The sequence below is a fragment of the Pseudochaenichthys georgianus genome, chromosome 1 (assembly GCF_902827115.2).
Source record: "Pseudochaenichthys georgianus chromosome 1, fPseGeo1.2, whole genome shotgun sequence".
In the NCBI taxonomy this organism is placed as follows: Eukaryota; Metazoa; Chordata; class Actinopteri; order Perciformes; family Channichthyidae; genus Pseudochaenichthys; species Pseudochaenichthys georgianus.
The window spans coordinates 34,677,171-34,689,101 of record NC_047503.1 but is presented as its reverse complement, the minus strand read 5'-3'; the positions used below and the strand labels follow the sequence as shown (position 1 = coordinate 34,689,101).

General features: G+C 39.0%; 1 protein-coding gene, 1 long non-coding RNA gene and 1 other non-coding gene across 3 annotated transcripts; 2 read left to right on the top strand and 1 right to left on the bottom strand.

Annotated features, from left to right (window-relative positions):
- The first annotated feature begins 106 nt into the window (after positions 1-106).
- On the top strand, positions 107-1,698 carry LOC139433968 (uncharacterized). The gene is made up of 3 exons (XR_011643363.1): positions 107-203; positions 952-1,241; positions 1,594-1,698. It is a non-coding gene; the product is annotated as an uncharacterized lncRNA (long non-coding RNA).
- Positions 1,699-4,282: 2,584 nt separating this feature from the next.
- On the top strand, positions 4,283-4,364 carry trnal-aag (transfer RNA leucine (anticodon AAG)). The gene has a single exon. It is a non-coding gene; the product is annotated as a tRNA-Leu (tRNA).
- A 1,894-nt stretch (positions 4,365-6,258) lies between these two features.
- Positions 6,259-10,632, bottom strand: cacng3a (calcium channel, voltage-dependent, gamma subunit 3a). Its single transcript, XM_034085219.1, has 4 exons — positions 10,422-10,632; positions 7,949-8,032; positions 7,712-7,852; positions 6,259-7,254 (listed from the first exon to the last, which is right to left on the bottom strand). The coding sequence occupies exons 1-4, from the start codon at positions 10,630-10,632 to the stop codon at positions 6,698-6,700; spliced, it is 993 nt and encodes a 330-aa protein (XP_033941110.1). The 3' UTR covers positions 6,259-6,697.
- Between the last annotated feature and the right edge of the window lie 1,299 nt (positions 10,633-11,931).

Here is an 11,931-nt window from a genome sequence, read left to right as displayed (position 1 = left end):
AGACGCCTCGCTCTGCTACCCACAATTCAGTTCGGCGAAAAAGCGCGGCTACGTGACGTCACCCCATTGAAAGTGAATGGGCAGCTTGGAGCTGCTTGGAGCTTTCGACGCTGTAGTGTAGACGGGCCGTAATAGTCTCACGCTCTCACGCTGCCCAAACTATTCTCACGCCAAAAACAAGATGAACCGGGCGATCGTTTTTGGTAGGTTATTTACAATGTTGAGTTGACAGCTGCTCGAGCTGTCGATCCGCTTCCTCCCCGCCCCCACCACTCTTAACAACGTCAACAGACAGCAGAGCAGTGGGAGCCGACACGTATTGCGCATGCGCATATCTAAGATCCAGTAGAAATGATAAAAAAGTAAAAGTCTGCTGCTTATTGTTCTACTAGGCCAAAAATAGAGTCAAAGAGTATATGAGAGTGAGAGTGTGTTAATTAATATATTTGGCGGTTTGGAGTAAGTCTGTAGATGTGTGTGTGTGTGTTTCATGTATAGGCCTCTCACGATATTTTGTTGGATACATTTTCCCGGAAATTATTGCAATAAACGATAATATTGTCGGCACCGTTGTATGACCATTTTAGACCACTGACATAATGATAATATATAATAATAATTCAAGTACATCCTTTCAAACTGCTAGTCACATCCTCATGTAAATGGCAATTTATCGAGGTCAGAAAAGTTATTGAGTTCTTTTTTATTTATCGTACGATAATTTAATTAATTGCTTATTACAGGCCTATGCACACAATAAAACAGTGGAAACAAACATGTGTTTGACTTTCATTACTGAATGAAACGTTGTGCCCTTTATAGTCTATGTCCAATATTGTGTATTTGTATATTGTATATATCCTATATGCTAAGGTCCCGCTACTGACACGATAGCAGTAATTTAGTGCGCATATGTGTAATTAAACCCATGATATCAAAATCTCACTCCAGCCAGGTACCCAAAGTTGGCAACCCTGGGTTCAACCGATCTGAATCGCTTCGTGAAGCAGTCACGTGGTGTCGACAGGCAGCGAGGCTTCGTTTGTCATCAATGACGTCACTGGCCCAAAACGATACAATCCTCGATACATGCTTCACAAAAAGCTTCGGGGATTACTCGACACACGCTCCGAAACATCACTACTAGATGGCTCATGGGAGATTTTCCAGCGTAGCTGACCGGCCGCCATCTTGCTACAGTCAACAGTTACTCTGATTCGCGTTATGGTAGCTGTTGTAAGGTGAGTGATCTGCACAAAAATACTCTTAACTCGCTGAAATCTTGACTGATTTACAAACGGTTTGGTTTACTAAACATTATTAGCATGGCTATGATACAGGATGCTTGGACATGTTGAAATTGCAGCTTTTCTTTGTGTATATGGTTGTATCTATTAGCTGGCTAATAACAAGAGGCTGTGAGTGAGACCTAGTATTACAAAGTTGACCCAGCAACTTTACAGCAGTGGGAGAGGCAGAACTGCTCTTTCTTTTCAACATAACTTAAGTTACACATTATTTCTTCCAAGTGGTTTGGCTTGTTAAAAACATCTTGCATTATGATACAGGAATTTGCTGGCTTTGTGTTTACAGAAGTACCTGACTATGCCGGACTTTTGTGCAGCCTACGGATGCTCCAATCGCCGCTGTCTGCAAACAAGAACCCGTGGATCACCACATATGTTTATGTTTGCTCAGTCTAATAAACCCATAACATGGTTGTGAAAGAATACCAAAGCTGAGGCTGGACGATGATTGATTGTTGGTGTGCCATGTGTGTCTTATTGGTTTTGTGTTATACTGTATTTTATTGTGTGCAGCTGGTCCTTATCTCCAAGACACATTTAAAACAAATAACCTTGAACCTTGAAGCCCCATCTCTCCCCACCTGCTCCTGCTTCCTACATCCCCTCCACACCACACCAAGTTGTTCTTCTTAGTAATAATAAAATAATACATTTATGTTGGGGGGCCGCCTTTCATAACACCCAAGGACACCTTACAGGGGCATAGGGACAATATAGGGAACAATTTAAACAGTGGATTTTGTGATATATCAGCCGGGGTGAGACAAGACAAACAACAAATGGACTAGAGAAGGACACAAAAGGACACATGGTACAGTTTATATTATTCTTGGTCTTTTTTCAATAACATATTTCAAAGGTTCTGGATTTGTTTACAAATCTAGAAACTAAATACAAAACTAGGACGATATGAAGATCTCATGTCAACAATAATTGTGATAAATTAGACAGAACTGGCCTGTCTGTGAGCACATTTTATGTTGGTTTGGTTCTTCTGATAAAGGTGTGAATATCTAAATAATATACCAACATATGCTATTGTCATTAGTTGTGTCCCTGTTCTTCAAGCTAAGGCATTGCTAAATTAACAACTCTTGGCTTACAGAGTGGTAACATGAGACCGATTTTTTTTTTTTTTTTAATTCTTTATTTATTTGGAGTCACATTATAATACAAGTACAGTTTTTCAAATCATCTATTTTTAGAGACCCGACAGTGACAAATGAAATAGCAAACAAAATTAGTCAAAATAAAATAAAAACGAAAAAGTACACAGGGGTTGTTTGAAATAGCAAATGTCTACACATGTACATATGCATTCATATCAACATACATATATGCATACAATAAACCCACACATACATGTGTCCATACATACACATCTATATACATTCAATCGGTGTATAGGAACAGTCAAACAAGGGATGGTCGTCTTTGGGATATGTAAATTCTCCACTTTTTCCATATTTCCTCAAATGTGTTTTCCTGTAGCCTCATTGAGAATGTGATTCTTTCCATGATATAGATTTCATGGATTTTGTCGTACCAGTTGTCAAGAGAGGGGATGTCTGCTTTGAGCCATTTTCTAGTTATTGCTTTTTTTGCTGCAACAGTAAGAATTCCAAATAATTGTTTTGTTTTTAAATTTGAGGGGATTGCATGTACGAGCCCAAATAGAAATTCGTCCCAGTTTAAAGGGATTTTTTCCTGTAGTATTATTTCAATTTCTACATGGATCTTTTGCCAAAAAGTTACTATTAAAGGGCAAATCCAAAACAAATGGTAGTGATGTGCTAACTGAGAACCACATTTCCTCCAGCAGCTGGGGGGCCCTAGCTGATGTGATGACTGAGCAGCAGATCTCATGTCAAAAATAATTGTGATAAATTAGACAGAACTGGCCTGTCTGTGAGCACATTTTATGTTGGTTTGGTTCTTCTGATAAAGGTGTGAATATCTAAATAATATACCAACATATGCTATTGTCATTAGTTGTGTCCCTGTTCTTCAAGCTAAGGCATTGCTAAATTAACAACTCTTGGCTTACAGAGTGGTAACATGAGACCGATTTTTATATATAAAATATAAATGTATTTTAATTTTATAATTTATTTATAATTTATTTTAAATATTAACAATATAATAAAATTAATGGAAATATATACACCGGCAAATATTTAATATAAATACCTTGTGTGTGTGTGTGTATAGCTATTGCTTTATCTGATTAATGTTATTTTCATATGAAAGTCCATGATTATAAGTATGCAGTATCATAACTACATCTTTGATGTTTCTAAAAAACCAAACCGTTTGAAAATTGAGCAAGCTATGGTTATTTAAATAGTAAACCATAATGTTATGAATGAGAGCACTGCCTGTAGCAAGATGGCGGCCAAGTGGCAACGTCGGTCTCCATTGGCCAGCAGCGCGGGTGAGTCATCTAGTGTTTATAGCTATGGTCGCACCTACCCATAGGTGCCATTTATACTGGGGACGCTGGGGACATGTCCCCAACACTTTGCATTTGGATCATTTGTTTAAAATGTTCTGAAATTAGCGTACACATAGAATTGTACACTTTGAGAAATATCCAAACTATTAATAGATTAATTTATTTTGTGTTAGATTTATTTTTGGCTTTAATCAAGCATGCGAGTCCACTACTGTTTTATTAATATGTATTCATTTCATGAATCAATCTATCCATAATGTGCGTTCATCCTAAAGTCACATGAAGAAAAAAAGGATACGAGCTATCTTGTTTCCTGTTGATCTTTGACATTGCCATCTATACAACATTTCTCCGCCGTGATTGGTCAAATGTTGGAGCAACGAACGTAATTGGCCAACGAATGTTGGAGCTCGAACTGTCATTGGCCGACACATTTTGGAGTACGCACTCTCATTGGCCAATTTTCTCTACATACGTACGGAAAACTACGTAATCAACCTTCTCAAAATGGCCTCTTACAGGTAGCGTGGCCGAGCGGTCTAAGGCGCTGGATTAAGGCTCCAGTCTCTTCGGAGGCGTGGGTTCAAATCCCACCGCTGCCAAGGTTTTGTCATGAAATTGCAATAACAGACTGGCAACACTACCAGGATTCAAAAATATAAATTAGATCATCCGTGTAAATTGAATATGCACTGTAATAGATGACAAGTGTGAGTGCAACATTTTGTTTTATATTAAACAAGCTAGTAAAAAGGCGGCCTACTGTTTAAAAACGGGTAGGATGGCAGAATGGTACTATTTGCTTGGTCAAAGTACCTGTCCCTTCAGAGACATGGGTTCAAATCTAACCACTGCCAGGATTTGAACACAAATCAACCTTGGTTGAAAATCATTCACACTGTCTAAAGGAAGTATGCCCAATTCCAGAGAATATTTACTAAATTGTGGGTTGTCTTGTACTGGTGTTCTTACATGATGGTACTGTTTATGCGTGATGCAGCTGCTGCCATGGTAACCCATCACCCTGCCTGCTGTTGTAGATTTCTTTAATTTGTTTACGCTTTACCACCATCGTCTCCAACACAGCTTGCATGTCCACATACAAGAAGGCCTGCATGTCTTTCAGCACAGAGGGATCAATTATCTTTGATAACTAGTTTTTTTCTTCTCCTATTGGCTTCTGTATTTATTTATGCAAGGGCAGACTATTTAATATTCTCCCCTTTCCCAGTTTAGATGTGCCTACTGCATAAAAGCATGCATAAATCAAAGATCTCAAACCTGATTGAAATCCTATCCCTTACATTCCTGTTACTGAGTTTTAGATAGTAGCAAAACCTTTAATAGCAACACCATTTTTTACACTAATAAACATTTATGTTTATTAGGGCTCTGAAGTGAAGTGTACTTCTTGCGCCAAATCCATCAATCAAACTCAATCAGAGTTTATCTATTTAGCCCAATATCACAAATTGTACTTTTATCTCAGGAGGCTTTACAGTTTATACAGAACATGAATACACTGGAAATTCCCGGTGTTATAAGCTTTTCAAATATTTATTGAAGAGAGGAGAGTCACTGTGTTTCTCATGGAGCGTCCAATTAAAAGTGGGACTGGTCAGAGGAAGTCAAATCAAATATGATAGCAACTCAAAGATATTGTTAAAGACACGTGCGTTTGTTGAAACTTTCAGAGAACTTGAAAGTACATTTGGTTTAAATGTTGTCGTATCCATAAAATGCAAGGCTACCAAGCAAAACAACATTGTGCGAAACACGCACAGACACAGAAATTAATAAATACATACATTTAAGAGAAAATAAATGTAGAAATACATTAAAGATATATAATAATGTGTGTTCTGTTTTATTCTCAATTTATAATTTGTTATTTATGCATTTATTTACTTTTCATATTTATTTATTCTTGCATTTTTTCAGTCCTGTATTTACTCTGTATTCTGTATTTATGCATCTATTTATTTATTTGTTACTTGTGTCAAGTTCTGTACTCCATACCTGCTGCTCTTTGTGTATAAAAGGTACAAATTCACTCAAATTGCATCACAGCAAGACCTATATTTGGGCGTTCCACCCGTTTGTGGTTTTAAAAACACATGCAGGTGCTCAAGGTTCAACACCCAGGGGAGGGACATATTTAGTTTTCTGCTATGATGATCTGGATAAGTTGTCCACACCACTTTTTCGTACAAAGTGACGACCATGCATCAAAGCAACAACAAAACAACCTGAACCATACTTACTTCCTTCCCACGGACATTTTGTCTTAATTTATAAGCTTAATTTAATGTAAACAAAGACTTGATGACAAAACTGTAATAAGGGCAACACGTTTTGCTGACAGGAGACACAATACACTCAAACCTACAAACCGTGAGAGACAGCTAGAGAGAGATCTTTGCGTTGAATGTATTTGATTACGTTTTCTCTTTTGATCTAAGGTCCACAAAAAGCAGGACAGGAACAGGACTTAGTATGTCATTCGCAGATGTATGTGTCCTGTCATTTCTATCTGATAGTTTCTTATTTCAAAAACAGCTCCTTCTCTTCGTCTCTCTCTGCATGACTGTCTGTCACATACATACGTTCATAATATTACACCCATTTATTAGCACACACACTACATAGCCTATACACTGTGGATATAGCTACTGTAATAGCATAGACAAAGAACATTTTGTAAAATGAATATAAGTTGTTTTCAACTAGTAAGACAGGACATTTTGTGGATGCTGGGCTCTGAGAACTGTGATTTCACAATTTTCTGACAGATAAGTCTATGCCGGCCTATTTTGGTCTCTAAAGCCTTTCCTGTTTCCTCAAAAGAAAAGTGAGAGGACTTTCTCTTAATGTTCTCGTCCCAGGAAAGTTCCTCTTGTGTTTTATCTCTGTACATCCTTCACTTCCTCTCCTCTCACACAGGAGTTGTCCTTCTATTGGAAGCACAGTTTTCAGGCAGCATCTCTGTGTTGTTGAGGGAAGCCAGAGAAGTCAAATCCTCCGCAGCCATGTCCATCTTATCGTCCTTGAGAGACGAGTTTAAGGAGTAGATCAAGAACTCTGAGTCCACTATGGGTAAACCTGCCATGGATTTGGATTCAGCACAGATGGACAGCTCCCGGTCTCGCATTAAGGACGCTCTGAAGGAGTGTGAGATGGAGTCCCGTGCACCCTGGGCGCTCCTGCAGCTGTATCTGCTGGAGCGTCTCTGGTAGTAACGGTTGCGGAGGTAAGACGAGCTGCGAGAAATGGGCGGCTTCTTGATGGACGGCCGGCCTTTGGTGCGCAGTTGTCTGTGTTTTTCTATGAACACGTGCACTGCAAGGACGCCCACCACCTCAGCCAGCACGAAGGACAGAGCCCCAAAATAAAAAGACCAGCCGTAGGAGTAGCTCTTCTTGTTGTCGCTCTGGCTGGGGTCCCCTGAGTTGGCTGATATGTACACAATAATGCCAATAATGTTACTGAGACCTGGAAGAGTTTAGAGAGATGGAGAGGGTCAGACGGATAGTAAATGCTGTTAATATTTGAAAGACTGTAAATATGTTAAACTTAGTTGAAAATGTAACACAATTTGAATGTTTGTATTTTGGGTATCAGACAATGGCTAAGACTAAAACAACATTGTTTTAACATCTATTACCCCTGTAGACAAACCTGTATTTTGTATATTTTGTATCTATTTGTGAACGTAATTTTTTGGACCTATTTTTGTGTGCATGTATTTGTAAATATGTATTTGTATATCTGTGTTTTAATGCCTCTTTATGATTGTTTGTATTTGTATGTATCATTGTGTATGTCATTTTGTATATGATTTTTAAGTATGTGTCTTTGTGTATGTATTTGTGTGTAATTGTCTGTGGATGTGCATGTGTGTATTCGTGTAACTCTCTTGGTATGTATTAGATGTGCGTGTGTTTCTGACCTGCAGAGACAAAGAGTAAACCCGCGCAGAGGATGACGTTGTACCGTGACTTGTAGAACTCGCTGGCCGCTACACACACACCTCCGAGAAATAATAATCCCACACTGAGGATAGGGAAGAGGCTGGAGGCTCGAACTACTCCTGAGAAAAAGTTGAGAGAATAGGATATATTTTTACATTTGAACACCTCAGTTAATATATTTGTTAGAAGTAGTCATGTGTGCATGTGTTACCTACGTAGTAAATATTCTGTAGCATCCTGCTGATAGTCTCCATCCTCAGCAAAGTGATCAATGTCTTTGCAAACGCCCCGAAAAGACCCTGTAGAAAAAGAAATGCATTACATTCATGTGATAACTATACGTCTCTGTGTCACTCTGCTCTGTAATGTATTATAACATCACATTCAAACTGCAAAATGAACAGGAGTCACAGAGTCTCTGACCTACAGTAGCACACAATTAAGACTAAATATGTTGCTTTAAAAAAAAAAAGTGAGGGTTTTCTATATAGAAACTCACATAAGATAACGTATGAATGTTATCAAATAACTTCCATAACAACACTGCACATATTTGATTTGATTATTTACACATAGTTTTTTGGTATATCCAGATTTCAAGTCAATCCTTTTCTATATCTTAACGTATAGTAGTTTCAATTGTTTTTAGGTGGTTTTTTCTTACTTTTGATCTCTTTTAACTGTGTGTATTATGCACTATGTAAACCAAGACTGGCACTATATATTGGCAGGAACACAAACCATAAAACAGAGATAGTCAATAGTCCAACACATCATAGCACTATACCACTACTTTAACTGTGTAGGCTTTGATGTATTTTAAAGTGAACTTGAATTCATCTGCCTGCATGCTGGTTTCCTGCTCTCAGTAACCTCTGGCCCAGTGATGGCTTTTAACATTTGCACAAACTGGGGTGTATTGATAAATGTGTCCCTGTGTGCTGCAGTGATTGACCAGTATTGATGATGGAACTCTGTTGCCTTGGTAACCAAAACAAAACTCATTCAGCAGGCCATAACTCGTTCACGGTGAACATGTCAAAGAGAGAAGACACAAAGACTTTATTCAAATGATCGTCAAAACAAATTAGGTTGCATATTTGTTGTGCTTTGTGGGACACAGACTGATGGACACACACACACACACACACACACACACACACACACACACACACACACACACACACACACACACACACACACACACACACACACACACACACACACACACACACACACACACACACACACACACACACAGCTGAGGCATTTATGTCCTCTGCCTGCTTTAATTGTATTCCCATTAAACTATTTTGGGGCTTAGAGATAGTGAGGCAGCAGCAGAGGTTGGGAGAGAGCTTTACATTTACGTTTCATTCAGAAAGTTAGCAAAGCCAAGCGAGGATAAGAGAAAGAGGGGACCTAGCAATGAATAATTGAAAATGTAATTTCCATACATCATCCAAGACTTAAACTCCTCTCCCTCACCAAGATGTGAACAGCAATCTAAATCGAACAATAAATTTATCTGAGCTAAACTCTAACTCTGAAGACCTCCCATGCTTATTCGACATGAAGAGAAACAATGAAATAGCCTAAAATATGTTTTTGATGTTGCTTCTTTAATGTGCTTTTTGTTCAAAAAGGTGGTTGATAAAGAATAGTTAGGGTCAGGTTTCAGATTACATACTTTGGAACAGACGTACCTTCACTATCACTGCTTTTGAAAATCTGTTGTTTTTTTGCTCTCAATATCAGCCACATTTTATTCAATGGTGTGAAACTTACTTTGAACTCTAGTTTTGACATTTCTTTAAAGGAATGCATTTTACTTGCTGACTGATAAAAGATGTACAGTGACACATTTTTATTAATAACTTGGTATACTTTAATTTATTTATTGTTTATCCTGTATTTTGCTTGTAAAACAAAAAAAAGGATCTTATTCACCACTGTTTGTGAGCTAAATGCTGAACGGCACTCAAACTCAAGAGATAGGTTCACAGTTACTCAAGTAGGCTGCTGTTCTTCAGTACACTTTCATGCATTTTTACTTCATTTGAGTGTTTGCCTTTCACATGCTATTTCATATACTCCACTGCAAAATATATATATATACATTTTTACCTGAAACTGGTCACTTCACAGATAAGGATTTTACATGTAATTGACTCATTAAATAAAACAGTGAACAACTTCTCCAAATCCTAGTCAAAACTGAAAATAGTAATATAACATTTACATTGGCCATACTTTTGATACTAAATCACAGATATGATGTACTTTTACTTTCATGTAGTTTAAATATCGTAGTGTATTGCTTACTAAATATCAATACATCCACTACAACTGATCATGTAGGCTACTATGTTTTTGTATTATTATGTTGTCATCTGATATGAATTGATGTACTGAAAATAATCCTAAGAGTTTGAATATACTTGCGAATGCGTATGGTTGTATATAATCCAATTCCATTTAAATGTAAATACTGCTATATTTTGTAATGTTATTATAGTTTTCTTAATATAGTTTTCTATCTGTGTTTTAACTTTTTTTTTACTTTTATGCACGCACCACGACGCCAAGTCAAATTCCTCGTAGGCTACGTGTCAACCTACCTCGTAATAAACCTGTTTCTGAATCTGATTCTGATAAATGTGAACTTGTGTTGAGTTAGTTTCCTACCCTCGGTGCAGCAGGTCCTCCACAGGCCGGAGTGGGTCAGCACCTCCTCGTTCTTGCGGACCGTCTCGTTGTCGTTCAGGTTCTTGGAGCGGCACACCCCACGGGAGTACAGCCAGTAGTCCGTGCCCACCGCGATGGTCATGAGGCTGAAGGCGCAGAAAGCTCCGGCTGTGGTCAGCAGCATCATCATCCCCCGGTCAAACAGCCTCATGTCGGCCCAGCCTCCTCCTCACCGAAGAGTCCTCCAGCGATAATACAGGCTTTATATCCGCTTAGAAACTTTCCCCCGGTGTTTTATCTTCGTGTAGATCCAGTTTGCCGAAGGAAACTCAGTTTTGGTGCACATTTTCTTCAGCCTGAATCAACCTGCTCGTATAGTTGGTTAACTCTGCAGCTTTTTACTCTAAGCTATACGCAAAAGACTCTGTGCACTGAGTTAAGGTGTTTCCATGTGTTGTCAGAATCAGAAAAAAACCAGGAAAAGTGGAAGAAGCGATAAACAACAGCAGGAGCTCCTTTTGGCACATTCTAGTTTGTTGAAGCTCTCCTCTGTGTGGCACTACATAACTGCACGATGATCCCACCCCTCCGGTGTGTGTGTGTGTGTGTGTGTGTGTGTGTGTGTGTGTGTGTGTGTGTGTGTGTGTGTGTGTGTGTGTGTGTGTGTGTGTGTGTGTGTGTGTGTGTGTGTGTGTGTGTGTGTGTGTGTGTGTGTGTGTGTGTGTGTGTGTGTGTGTGTGTGTGTGTGTGTGTGTGTGTGTGTGTGTGTGTGTGTGTGTGTGTGTGTGTGTGTGTGTGTGTGTGTGTGTGTGTGTGCACCGAAACCTGTCAACACGTTCTCACTACCAACCCGTCACATTGACGGACGGTCTGGGCCCCTCCCCGTCACTCTATTACGTACAAGGTACCCCTTGGCGTCCCATAGACCTTCATAGACCTCCCATAGCGTTGATAATAGACGCCATGAGAACGCTCCCCGGCAAATGCTACCCCGATGGTCGGTTGTTATTGTCAATATTAATATAATAATAATTTATTTAGTCACACTTGATTTCGCCGATTTTCTTGTTGCCCCAGCTGGTCGACACCTCTTTTAGCAGAAACAAAGGCTACATTAATGTATTAAATCGATGTTAATCCATGTGTGTGGTTGTGGAATTAATGGACGTGCCGTTGTGCGATTGCGCAACGCAATCATTTACAAACTCTTCAACTACAACCCTAATTATATTTAAAAACATTTTAGAAGGCCTCACGAAATACTTTAATGTAAATTTAAATGTAAATGTGAAGGGATGTGTGTAATGTGGTGATTATTATTCACCCGCGGATCTATGGGTTGGGGTATTGTTGGACCCGTTCAAATCCAGTTTTGGACAGTCTGCTGTGGTTCCATCCCATTTCAAAGTGTTGTTCGACACTCGGCGTAACCTTCAGCACACACTCAAACATCCAATCACAGAGCTTGACTATCACGGGGTTTGTCAAGCGAAGCGGAGAGAATACTTAC